Source organism: Arachis hypogaea, chromosome 16 (genome assembly GCF_003086295.3).
Source record: "Arachis hypogaea cultivar Tifrunner chromosome 16, arahy.Tifrunner.gnm2.J5K5, whole genome shotgun sequence".
In the NCBI taxonomy this organism is placed as follows: domain Eukaryota; kingdom Viridiplantae; phylum Streptophyta; class Magnoliopsida; order Fabales; family Fabaceae; genus Arachis; species Arachis hypogaea.
Genome location: NC_092051.1, coordinates 149796117 through 149810365, shown reverse-complemented (window position 1 = coordinate 149810365; position 14249 = coordinate 149796117). Strand labels below are relative to the sequence as shown.

The window sequence follows — 14249 nt, the reverse complement described above, 5'->3', positions numbered from 1 at the left end:
CATATCATTAAAACTAAACAGAAAATCAACATTGGGGAACAGATGAAGCCTATATCTTATTACATCTGCTTAAAGAAATTGACATAACAATACAAATCATAGAACTGGACGTATTTTGAAAAAAAATATCTTATTAAATTGACAATTAAAAATTACAGATTAAGCTAACTCAGAAGACTAGCTAACAGATTATGTCATAACCTGCACTAAGGTTGAATAAAGGTATGATAGAAACTTTCTTGAATGAGTTTGATGTATTTTGGTCTAGCCATGCTGAGCCCCCTTAGATCCTTCCTTGTGGTCTCGAGTTCGATCTCCGGCGAAGGTAATAACCGTTTTGGGAGGACGGCCATGACCCTCGCACGGCCGCACCGGCTTATAACACGGTTCAGACACCAGTAAGAAATCAAACCAAACAGAATTTACCCATCAAGCATACCCTAACAAAATTTGCTTCTAGGCAAAAGAAATTTTCTACTTTAAACTAGTTATGAACAGCTACTTACAAGGAGTCAAGGATTAGGAATGTGAACATCAAAACAATCAAAGATTGAGGGTCAATCTTTTAGCCAATCCAGATCATATTGCTGTTCAGATACTTGAATATGAAATTCTTTTGGCTTGGCCTTTTGAACATCTATCCACATATCTTGTACCTCCTCATCACAAATCACAAGCCTTAGATTCTTCAATGACAATGCAGACTTTGGTATGCTCCTAATCATGGAGCATTCCCTCATGTCAATCTTCTCCAAATTGACCAACTTACCAATCTCATTAGGGAAGCATGCCAGGTTAACACATTGAGAAATGTCTATGTACTTCAACTTAATCATATTACATATGCTCAGAGGAAGGGACTTCAAATCCGGACATGCATATAGCCGGAGGATCTCAAGCGATCGCAGTTGCCCCAATTCGGCAGGTAGTTTCGTCAGATTGTGACAATTTGTTAGACTCAAGTTCTGCAGGGAATGTATTTCACAGATGCTTGAGGGAAGATCAGTTACATCATCACAGTGATCAAGAGTGAGTTCGGTGAGGTTTGGGAAGATTCTAGATAGGTCTGCTTCTTTGAGTTCTTTCCCCTCCAAACTGTTATTGATCTTGCAAAGGACTAGACATAATTTGCTTAGATTTTTCATCACAATGCCTGATAACTCTGGAGTGGAAACCTTTTCAAGCCAGAGACTCTTCAAGTTTGTCAACTTCTCAAAAATTGACATATTGTGAAGGCATGCATAAGAAGCACTATAGTTTATTATAATCAATGTCTTCAGATTTGGCATTGATTGAATGAAGGGAGGCAGGAAGTATTCACTGGATGAAAAATTAATAATCAGAACTTCAGCCTTGGGAAACTCAAGGTTGCACCAATCCTTTTCTTTCATTTCACCTGAAACATGAATACATTCATCAAATTATACAAAGATGAAGCAAAGTTAATAAAACGAAAAAGAAATTTTGGGAGAGATTGGCTACATACCCGTGTGAATTGAGACAATCTGAGCCTCAAATGGTTTATCCTTGTATCTCAACCACTCTTTAGGGAGACCACTTGCTTCTCGCTTTGGCATAACCAATCGCCGGCGTTCACAAATGCTGTCACAGTTGCTCATATTGAGCGCAAGGTCTCTGAGTATATCATGTTGAGTAACAGATATCTCAAAGCAACTGCTATACATGTCTCCAGCACTGACATATTAAACATCAAACGGGGTTTTAGAATGGTGCCATTACTATAAAAAACAATCAAATCTGAGTTAAAATGCAATTTTTAAAAGGTGCATACCGCGCCTCTTTCACCAAGGTGAGAAGATTCTTGTTTGAAAGCTCAACGACCATAGTAAAGGCTTCGGTTTGGCAGATATCATGCATTTCGACCCACATATTGATGAGGATGTCCAGAGGGATTTTCTTGTCCTCAGGAAATGAACAAAGGTCCAAGAAGCATTTCTTGATCTTCTCTGGCAGGAAGTTTACACTGATTGCCATTCTCTCAATCAGATTGTTTTGGTAAGATTCCCCAATGCTTTGGCCCTGAGATAGCCTTGTTTTGACACCTTCCCAAAACATTTCATTCTGATCTCTCAAGGAAGCTCCAATCACTTTAAGAGCTAGTGGAAGCCTTCCACACTCTGTCACAACCTGTTTGCAATTGGATTCAAGAAACCACCAAAAACAAAGTTAAGTAAACTCCACAAAGTAAAATTATTAGGTGCTTAGTAAGGACTATGCTCCATACACTAGTATGATAGTACTCTCTCTATTTTCTTGTATAACATTTTACTTGAGCAAATTCTCATTACCTGCATTACTAGATTCTCATTAGCAGCTACAGGGATTGATTTCTGTCCAAAAGCATGATGACAGAACAAAGATAGTGCATCCTCTTCACTCAACAGTTCCACCTCATAAGTGGCATTACAAATTTGGAATTTCTCTCTGGAGACAACAAGGAACTTGCAGCCAGGTATTCTGCATACAAGCTGTTGCAGCACAGAGAGTGACCAGACATCATCAAGAACAATAAGGTTTCGAGTTTCGGTTTTGCAATCGAATTGCGGCATCCATTGGGGAATCACATAATTTGGATTCAAGTTTTGATTCCCCATAATGAACCCCCAGATCCTTGCTCTTAGCTGCTCAACATTTGGGGACTGTGACACAGTCAAAAACAAGATTCTCTCCTTGAAAGAAACTGCCAAAAAAAAGTAACCACTAAAACCTTTTGAAATTGAACCCAAACGATGATAACTGTTTCTTCCAAATGCTTAAGTAATTCAATTAGAAACATATGAATGGTTTTACATCTAATACTTACATTGAACTTGTTCATCTCTGCAAACATCTCTAGCAAGAGTGGTCTTCCCTGAGCCACCAATACCAGAAATCCCAATCACCCAAAGATCATTCCTCCCAACAAGCATCTCCTTGACTTTCTTCTTCCCAAGCTCCAAACCCACACGTGAATTCCCTAAACTACCCTCAGCAATCTCCATGCTCCTCACAGCCTCCTCGACCCACCCTCCACCTCCCATCCCCCCCATCTTCATGGTCACAAAGTACTGCTCCAGCCTCCGGTTCGACGCCTCGATCCGGTCGAACCGCTCCGCCATCTCGAACCGCGTGTGGTGCACATCAGCAAGTATGTGAGTCTGCATCGGACCCTCTATGAACTTTGATACCGTGTTCTCAAGCTTCTCCATCTTTTTAGCTAGCTGAAAGTTCTTGTACACATTCCAACGGCTCGAATTCAGAACCTTCAACAAAATTAAAAAACAGAATCAATACATAGATCATACAAACAAACTCTTCAATATTTTAGTAGCACATATTTTGAGTTATGAACATAAAATTTAATTACATAATAAGAACAAGAACCATAGATGAAATAAAATTGCAGCATAAACATGATTTAGCCACCGTTGGTGGAGTTAGTTACAGAGTTAGTTATGGAATCAGTTAGTTGGTTAGTTAGTTAGAGATGGATTACCTTGTGAGCGAGTTCGACACCAGAGTGGAGGATCTCGGAGAGGCGGTGAAGCTGTTGCTGACGTGGCTGAGGGAGTTCAACGCCGGAGTATTTGATCTCTTGTATGGTTGGAAGGAGTTCAGTTATGTAAGTTATGAGCTGATCTGCACTTCCACGGCAGAGAATGGATTTGCGAGAGATGGTTACGAGATTCCGGAGGAGCTCGCCGGTGAGCTCGTTGCTAATTAACTCCGTCAGGGCCATTACTTTCTCAAGCCACTTTTGCTCTTCTCCGGCGAACACTGGTGGTGGTGGTGGTGGTTGGTTTTTCTTTGCCTCTTGTTTGATTGGTTGCGTCACTTTGTTTTTTGTTATGTTTCTATGATTGTTAGTCTTATAGTTTGGTCAGCACTCTAACTCTAATGGTGGGTTGTTGAATTCACTGTTTTGCCCCTCAAGTGTCACCTTTCCCCCCTTTAGTTTCTATTATAGAATTATAGATAGTTTTTTCTTTTCCCTTTTTTTAGTAATATGATAATATCACTGGCACTTTTGCTTACAATTATTTTCTTATGTTTAGATATTAATATAATTTATTACAAATTATATTATATAATATGTAGCGTTTGTTTAATAGTATTTTATTAGATCACATCTATTAAATATGTTTTATGATGAGATTAATACGAAAATAATTATAGGTATAGTGGTTACTGGTTAGTGAGGGATTTTTTTTATTTAAATTAAATAAATATAATATTTACCGATTTAAATAAATATAAAAAAATTTATTAAAATACGTCGTTAGTCACATCTCGAATGCAATGGGGCGCTCCTAAAAATGGTAACGAGTGTACTAAATAAGATGTGCGAGTCATATCTAAAGTGTATGGGATATGAACAAAGATGTATCTTGAATACATTGCATTCGAGTCATATCTAAAGTGTGAGATATGAATAAAGATGTATCTTGAATACATTGCATTCGAGATACGATTGCAGATATATTTATTAAACATATTTATTGATGTAAATATATATTTAACAAATAATTTATTAATAAAATAATAAATAAATAAATATTAATTTAAAAAATTTAAAATAAAAATTGACTTTTTATCAATATTTTTAAATTTTTATATATTTTTTAATTTTTATTATTGATATTTTTATAATTAATTGTCGATTAAAAAATTATTTCATAACAAATTTATTGATGGTCTTGCCTCTGAAAGAATGAATGTCAAAAATAAAGGAAACTCAACAAATATATAGTCAGTACTATATAAAATAAAAAAAATTAATAAATATATATTTAATTTTAATTAGAATTTCATTTTTTTAATTATATAGACCAAAGGTATAAAAATTAAGCCTAATTACATAAAAGTAAATTGGGTGGATGTACCGTGAAAAAAATGTATAGAAAAGAGCAGGTCCAACATTTATCCTAAAATAAAAAACATCGTGTTTTGGGTTGAAAATATTTTTAATATTATTTTTTATTTTGTTTTATTTTTTAGAAAATATTTTCATTAAAAATATTTTAAAATATTTAATCAATCATATTTTTATGTTTTATTTTTATTTTTATTAAAAAAAATTACCCAAAACCAATGAGCCCCTATCAGATAAAGATAGGAAAGACTCAATTTTTTTAAGTAATCAAGTTCATAACAAAGATAATAACTCAAGGTTAACGAAAAGAGCAAAAGCTTGCTAATTTCTAATTGATTCATTTAAAAAAAATAAAAAAAGGATAGAATTTTAATGTCCTTTAACCAATGGACAAAATTAATCTTGAGGCAATGGATATTTTTTCTAACTTTTGCAACTGCCGAGTACTTTTATATCTTTTACATGGAATCCTTCTAAAATTTAAATTTTATTTTAGAAAGTAAAGTATAATTTTTAATTATTTATTTTATAGATAAAATTAAAAATAAATATAAAAAAATTATTTAATAATAAAAAATTATATTTTATTTTTTAAAATATAAATTTAAAATTTAAAAAATTCAAATTTTTTTTACATGTGCATGTGATTTCAAAGAGTTAAAGTGACTAAATTCTTATTGTATTATTAAAATATTAAATTTAGATGTATTTTGGATGTTGTATCACCGTTTTCAATCCTCGTATTTCGGATGTATTAAACTAAAATAGAATACTCTTGGAGATAGAAGTGTGTATGAGTCGGGTGAAATCGAGTTTGAGGTGATTTAGATTCGGTTCGAATTTGGTCATAAACTTGGTTAAATTTATATACTTTCGGGCCACGATTATATCGGATAAAATCCAGGTAAAAATCGGCTCATTAACATTACATTACCTTGATATCTTCTTACAAGCTAGCATGTGAAAATATCCAAATTTCTAAGACTACAACTATTATTTGACATAGTAAAATTCACTTAGAAAAATATAACAAGAACTAACTTTTCTCTAAAATTAAAGGATAATCATAATCAATACTAATATTGTATAATAACACCAAATATTTAAATCAATACAAATAACACAATATTATGTATTAGTCTAAAATCTTATGCATTTTAAACATAAAACATTAACTTATAGTCTTATAATAACTAATAACACAAAATATTAAGGTTTACAATACTTAAATTCTACATAAGAATAGCCATTATCCATCACTAATAACACAAAATATTAATTGTGTATGATGACCAGGCCACCGGACCGATTTCGGGTGACCCGAGCCATGTCCGGACCCAATCCGAAATAATGACCGGGTCTATTTTTAAGATCTTTATTCGACCTTAAACTCGATGAAATCACACCAAATTAGTCCCTAAAATAGTCGAGACCAGGCCAAATCTTCAAGTCGGACCGGATCATGCACACCCCTAATTTGAGATATGTCTCTATTTATATCTTGAATATATTCGAAATATAATTTACACATCTTAGTTTACAGAATAAAATCAAGATATAACTATTTTTAAAAGTGTCCTATTAAATTCAAGATGTGACTAAAGATATATTTTAATAAATTTTTTTATGTTTATTTAATTCAGTAAATATTATATTTATTTAATATAAATAAAAAAATATCGTTAGTGAGCTTATCTAAGATAACTATGGAGATATTAGATATATGTGTCAAAAAGTGTTGAGAGACGCCACAAACACCAAGACCTGTTGGTTTAGATACTTAGATTGACCTATTTAGTCTCTCATTTATAGGTTGGTCTGTCTTATATTTTTTCTCTATTACTAAGATTTGAACCAAAAATGTTGACTACGGAATTAATTAAAGAACTTATTATCTTGATTAATCTTACATTAATTATTGATTTAAAAAATATTGATAGACATATAAATATCTCTTAATCTGTTAGTAGAGACAGAAGAAAAATAGCAAAAGTTATTTTTTTATTTTTAAATTATAAAAAGTAACAATAGAGTTTAGTACTATTTAAAAAAAAGAAATTAATTTTTTAAGAAGTTAATTCACAGTTTTTTAAACAATTAGAAATATATAACTTTTTTTTTTATAAGTCATTCTATTATTTTTATAAAAAAAAATTCACTTCAAAACAAAAAAAAATTATTTTTATTTTTGATTTTGTAAAAAATATTTTTTATTTTCTGCTGGAAATCCTGGCTCTTTGCCACCATTTATAGTAAGTTATAATATATTTGTTGACCCTAATAAAAGTGGATGGAGTTCTAATAGGAGTAAAAATAAAAAATAAAAAATAACAACAAAATATATATTAACTAGAGGTGTGCATAGGTGGGGTAAAACGGGTTTGATGTGACTTAGATCCAATCTGAAATATATACCGGGACTATTTATTAGATCCGAATCCGGTCCTAGACACCTATACACCTTCTTATAAACTAGCATGTGAAAATATTCAAATTTTTATGACTCTAACCATTATTTAACATGGTAAAATTCACTTAGAAAAATATAACAAGAATCAACTCTTCTCTAAAATTAAAGCATAACCATAATCAATACTAATATTTTCTAATAACACTAAATATTTAAATCAATACAAATAACACAATATTATGCCATTAGTATGAAATCTTATGCATTTCAAACATAAAACATTAACTTATAGTTTTATAATAACTAATAACACAAAATGTTAAGGTTTACAATACTTAAATTCCATATAAGAATAACTATCATTCGTCACTAATAATACAAAATATTAATTGTGTATGATGACCGGGCCATGGCCTGGATCAAACCCGAAATAATGATCGGGTCTATTTTTGAGATCCTTACCCAGCCCTAAATCCGGTAAAATCACACCAAATTAGCCTCTAATAAAATCAGGGCCGGGCCGGGACATGCACATCCCTAACATTGACACACATTTCATATTTGTTTTTTATTTTCACGTACCATATCATAAACAATAAAACAACAAGCACTAACTATACAATAATTTTTTTGACATTGCCATAAAGATTATTGTGAATTAGAATTTTATAACTATTCACCACACACAAAAACATAGTTATTCACTTGTAACAATGATAGAGTCATTCCCTTATTTTATAATATCTCTCCACTTTTTATGTATCTCTTCTTGTAGAAATATTTGTTTGATTTCTTTTTTTATGTTCTTTTCCATACGAAAGTGACAAGTATTTGTTATTATCGTTACTTTAATATCCATTTTCTTGTGTAAAAAAAAAGTTGTATTTTTTGAGTTATTTATTCAAACGCTACAACCTTAAAATAAGTATTTTTATAACTAAAAATTCAAATACAAAATAACTTATTTATAAGCTGTTATTAATAAAAGTTTTCAAAAAAATTATTTAAGTTGTTTATCTAAATTAGATCATAATACATATTAATATTAATATTTTCATTATATCTAGTTTATGAAGTTTAAATTAAGCTTATTAGAAATAATAAATAGCATTCATATGTGAAAAAGACACGAGTCTGTTTTCTTGATAGATTTTCTTCAAGTGATTGTGCTTTAGTTTAGTTTTGAATTTTTTTTAAATAAAACATTACTTTTTGTTATTTGGATAATAGAAAAGATTGTAATATAAAAATATATAGAAAGTCAAAAGATTTTAGTCAAGCTTTTTTTTTTTTTTGTGTGCAATTATTGTATGAGTAGCTTTTGTATCTTTTCTCAATTTTATTTAAAAGTTATAACCTTTTTGCACATGATTTTATAAAGAAATGATTATAGTATTAATATTTGGACAAGAAGAATATATGCTTGGTTCGGCACTCTGTTTTGTTTGGCAGTGCTATGGTATTAATCAATAATATATTTTCAATATGTTGGAAGAGTTTGAAGTACATCTGAAATATCAGTATTATACTTTGGAATTTTAATCAATAATTCCACTTATATACACAATATTTTTAGTCAGTATATAAACATAATTTCTTACATAAAAGATGTCTATAGAGAGAAGACTAAAAATATATAGTTGATAGTTACAAAAAATTAGGGACAAGAAAATTGACACCAAGGTCAATGAATCACTCTTTAAGCCAATCCAAATCATAGTATTGCTCTGAGACTTTAATGTGGAGATTTGGCTTTGCCTTCTCAACCTCATTCCAAACCTCTTGTACCTCCTCATCACATATCACAAGCCTCAGATTCTTCAATGACACTGTTGATTTTGGTAAACTCTTAATCATAGGGCATTCCCTCATGTCAATCTTCTCTAAATTCACCAATTTTCCAATCTCATTAGGGAACATTGCAAGGTTAACACATTGAGATATGTCTATATACTTCAACTTAATCATGTCACATATGCTACTAGGAAGTGATTTCAGTTCTGGACAAGCATACAGTCTTAGTATCCCAAGTGATCTTAGCTTGCCTAGTTCTGAGGGCAATTTGGTCAAATTGTGACAGTTTGTGAGACTCAAGTTTTGAAGTGAATGTATCTCACAAATGCTTGAGGGTAATTCAGTAACATCATCACAATGATCAAGAGTGAGTTCACTTAGGTTAGGAAATGCTTGTGCTAGGTTTGCTTCTTTACCCTCTAAACTATTATTTAATTTGCATAGGACTATGAATAATTTCCCTAAGCTTTTCATTATAGTGCCTGATAATTGAGGGGTTGAAACTTTTTCAAGCCAAAGGCTTCTAAGATTGGTCAAATTCTGAAAAACTGATACATTGTGAAGGGAAGCATATGATGCACTATAGTTTATGATAATTAATGACCTCAAATTTGGCATTTTTGCAATGAAGGGAGGTAAGTAGTATTCATTGGATGTGAAATTGATTATCAAAACTTCGGCATTAGGAAACTCAAGGTGACACCAATCTTCTTCTTTCATTTCACCTGCAATGTTTAACATTCCTACTAATATGAATGGCAGAGCAAAGACAAAGAACAAATTGTCACAAAGATAAATTTCAAAGACTTGTTTAGATTTCAAAAGATTAAATTAGTAACAATCTCATCTTTGGAAAAACTAAACAAGTCTATAGTACCTAAAAAATGTATTTTAGGTGTTGAATTATCATTGTTCCAATCTTCTGACTAATTTACCATTGAAATCGAAATATAGTATACCTGTGTGAACTGAAACGATCTGAGCCTCAAATGGCCTGTCCTTATATCTCAACCATTGTTTAGGCAGTCGGCCGTGATCTTCTCGTTTAGGCATAACTAATCGGCGGCGTTCACGGATGCTGCTGCGATTGCTCAAATTAAGAGCAAGGTCTCTCAGTATATCATGCTGAGTAACAGATATCTCAAAGCAGCTGCTATACATGCCACCAGCACTGATATATTGAAATATCATATCCATATGGTTTAGAAATTATACTATCATTGTGAAGTAATCAAACAAAACAAAACAAATATAAATATCACATTTTAGCTTGCATACCGAGCTTCTTTCACTAATGTGAGAAGATTCTTGTTTGAGAGCTCCACAACAATTGCAAAAGCTTCTTTCTGATCAATATCATGGATTTCAACCCACATATTAGTGAGAACATCTAGTGGAATCTTCTTATCCTCTGGGAATGAACAAAGATCTAAAAAGCATTCTTTGATCATTTCTGGTAAGTGATTTGTGCTGATTGCCATTCTATCAATGAGGTTGATTTCATAGGATTCACCAATGCTTTGTCCTTGAGATAGCCTGTTCTTGACACTAGCCCAGAACATCTCGGTCTGATCGCGCAATGAAGCTCCGATCACTTTAAGAGCCAACGGAAGCCTTCCACATTCGGTCACAACCTGTTTTTTTTACATTGGATTCAAGAATCAGCAAAGAAATTATCTTTGGTATCATATATTTAATCACTCACGTGCTTCAAACTAATCAACTTAAACTTTTTGAATAACGGTACATATAATATTGAAAATAATCCAAAAACATGGTATTATTGAGCATTACATGCTTGATCAAAGTTAAGAACTAAAATTTTACCTGGTTGACCAAATTGCTATCAGCATCCAAAGGAATTGATTTTTGACCAAAAGCATGGTGACAGAACAAAGCTAATGCTTCCTCTTTACTCAGCAATTCCACTTCATAAGTAGCATTGAAAATTGTTGGAAATCTCTCTCTCGAAACCACAATGAACTTGCAACCATGTACTCTGCACACAAGATATTCTAACACAGAGAGGGACCAAACATCATCAAGAACAATCAATCTTTGAACTTCACTCCTGCATTCAGTTTGTGGCATTCTTTGAGGAACAACATAATTTGAACTTATGAAGCCTTGGTTTCCCATAATGAAACCCCATATCTTTGCTCTTAGTTGCTCAACATTTGGAGATTGTGAGACTGTTAGGAACAAGATTCTTTCCTTGAAATGACCTGCAAAACTTAACCATCAAAACCAGTGCTAGAAAATTAAGAATTTCTCTTTATCCCAACATCTCTATCGTAGTCATATGCATTGGATTCAAAATGGTTCTAAAAGGTTACACAAGTCAATCTGGTCTCTTAAGGATTCAATAACTCAATTCAGTCCCTAAAAAATACCAATGTGAGTTTAGTTGGTCATTTCACACTCATAACCCTAATGTGCGAGGTAAATTGTGTCATTTTCATGTTTTTAATGTGTCATATAATACTTAATGGTGACACGTCAATTGAAAATTATCAGAAGAACAGATTTGATTTATATTGGTATTTCTTAGATAACTAAATTGAAGTATCAAATCTTTCAGGAACTAAATTGAATCATATATGATTTTCTAGGAATCAATCTCATCAATAACCCTATTCTTTTATAAAAGGAAAAGGCAATTGAAGTTGAAGATCTTCAAAAAGAATTGAAGGCTTACTTCTGACTTGTTCATCTTTGCATACTTCTCTAGCAAGTGTAGTCTTCCCCGAGCCACCAATCCCACAAATCCCAACAACCCAAATATCATTCCTTCCAATTACCATTTCCTTAACCTTCTTCTTTCCAAGTTCCAAACCTACACCTAAATTCCCCAAATTACCCTCCACCCCACTCTCATCCACCTCCATGCTGCTCACAGCCTCCTCTATCCACCCTCCTCCTCCCACTCCTATCTTCATGGCACTAAAGTACTGCTCTAGCCTCTGGTTCGACGCATCGACCCGGTCGAACCTCTCGGCCATCTCGACCCGGGCGTGGTGCACATCAGCCAATATGTGAGCTTGCATTGGACCTTGCACAAACCGTGACACGGTCTTCTCAAGCTTCTCCATCTTCTTCGCTAGCTGCAAGTTCTTGTACACGTTCCACCGGTTCGAATTAAGAACCTTCAACACATTTTGCACAGATCAATTTTAATATACTATCAATGTAAATTACATGTATATGAAATCACAAGAGTTATTGTCTGACAACTTAATTTATTTCTTTTCCATGCTGATACTAAATTAAACATTTATATAGAAAAAGCTTTTACACTAAATCACTACAATCAAGTTTACTCTATTCACAATAATTGAAACCGCTTGAATAATAAACAATATCCAAAACTATATCAGCAACTCTGTAGAATTTACTTCCATTCCAGCTTCACTGAAATTCAACTAGCCTAGTTTAACTCATCTTAGAATACTGGAACCTTCCATTCAAATAAACTCAAAAATCTTGTTATACTAAACGACTTAAATCAACTAAGTGTTTTTTTCATCAAAATGTTATGAACAGTTTTGTGTTGTTTTTCTGCACATCTTTCGAGACACTTTCTGTTAGAAGTAACTGTTTGTGCGTCTCGATCTGCGTGCAAACTAGAAATAACCGTTACAGCACCGAATAACATTTGGCAAAATATCACTGCATATATAAAAATAAGTGAATCGAAATTAAACCTTATGTGAGAGCTCGACGCCGGAGCGAAGAATCTCGGAAAAGCGGTCGAGCTGGCGCTGCCTATCGGCGGGAAGCTCGACGCCGGAGTACTTGATCTCTTGAATGGTAGGGAGTAGTTCGTTGATGTAAGTTCTGAGCTGATCAGCGCTTGTTCTGCAGAGGAGTGACTTGCGTGATATGCTTATCAGCATCTTCATGAGCTCCGTCGCGATCTCGCCGGCGAAGAAGTCGTTCAGAGCCATCTATCTATGTTTCTTGTTCTTCTCGGGCCTCTCTTTTGCTGCTACCATTCAGTGGTGGTAGCTTTGGTGATGCTGGTGGATGGTTTTTCTTTCTTGGTTGGTTTATTTATTTTGGAATATTAGATTCTCTACTGGGATACTTGAATTCACTATAATGCCCTTCATGCAATTATATGTCCTCGTTTTTTTTACTGAATACTGGGAGACTTAAACTTTGCGAATTTTTAGACGAGTATAAAAAAATTATGGTATTTAAACTATAATTCTATTCTCTATTTTGTATTTTATTATTGTGTACTTATACATAAATTTTAGCAATAAATGCTCTTAACTTCGTTATGGCATTTTGTTATTAATTTATTATAATATATTGCTTAGTATTTATATATTTTATTATATTATATGATGTATCAACATCTTCGTATTTTTTTTTCAAACATAATAAGTTATATTTTATTAATTATTAAAAAATAAAGTATAAAGATGTTTAAAAATTGGACAACATAATAAAAAGTAAAATTTTTTTAAAATAATATACTGAAAATATTCATCCAATGGTGTATGATTGAAAAACGAAGAAAAATTTTAAAGAAGAAAGAATGATAAATCAAATTAAATGAAACTAAGAGTTTGCATCATAAAGATAACAATCTAAATTGGGAGTTCTTTAGATTTCACGAAACAACTTAACAGAACTTGCTTGAATGGTAGACAGCATTAAAGTAGAATCTTCAAAAATGAACTGGTTGCGAGCTTTTCAGTAATTTCAGCAAATAATGACAGACAATTGAGGATTACGGTCAACATTTTTTAACTGGTTAATCATATCTATTGATATAGTTCATCATGTCTAAAAGTCGTTAAGATTCTGTATAATATCATCTATGTATCGCGTGTTCTATCTATGTTTTTTAGTACTATATTTAAAAGAAAAAATATAATTAGTAGTAATATAGGAAAACATAATAGTGTATATGGATGTTAATTCATCCCTAGACATTGTAACAGAACAATCAGTTGTGTTAAAAGTTAAAACCTAGCATGGATAATATTTTGAGAACGAATCTCTTCATTTTTTCTCTATTGATTTGTGTGATTTTACACTATTTAAGACTTAAGTTCGAGTTAAAAAGGAAAAATATGTAAGAAAAAGTCTTGTTATAAAATTTAATGATGCTCATTAATTTATATATATATATATATATATATATATATATATATATAT

General features: G+C 32.2%; 2 protein-coding genes across 3 annotated transcripts; both read right to left on the bottom strand.

The window, feature by feature from the left end:
- Positions 1-31: 31 nt before the first annotated feature.
- On the bottom strand, positions 32-4066 carry LOC112697881 (probable disease resistance protein At4g33300). 2 transcript variants are annotated; one of them, XR_011873574.1, is made up of 7 exons: positions 3497-4033; positions 2825-3263; positions 2310-2701; positions 1793-2148; positions 1487-1695; positions 507-1396; positions 32-375 (listed from the first exon to the last, which is right to left on the bottom strand). XR_011873574.1 is itself a non-coding variant. In XM_025751251.2 (6 exons), exons 1-6 carry the CDS (start codon positions 3737-3739, stop codon positions 558-560), a joined length of 2478 nt encoding a protein of 825 aa, XP_025607036.1. In that variant the 5' UTR covers positions 3740-4066; the 3' UTR covers positions 32-557. The 2 variants fall into 2 exon arrangements, 1 of the variants encoding a protein (XP_025607036.1); XM_025751251.2 differs by having other exon boundaries at positions 32-1396; positions 3497-4066.
- Positions 4067-8787: 4721 nt separating this feature from the next.
- On the bottom strand, positions 8788-13293 carry LOC112697880 (disease resistance protein ADR1-like). The gene is made up of 6 exons (XM_025751250.3): positions 12782-13293; positions 11776-12223; positions 10905-11302; positions 10356-10711; positions 10037-10248; positions 8788-9802 (listed from the first exon to the last, which is right to left on the bottom strand). Exons 1-6 carry the CDS (start codon positions 13022-13024, stop codon positions 8976-8978), a joined length of 2484 nt encoding a protein of 827 aa, XP_025607035.1. The 5' UTR covers positions 13025-13293; the 3' UTR covers positions 8788-8975.
- Between the last annotated feature and the right edge of the window lie 956 nt (positions 13294-14249).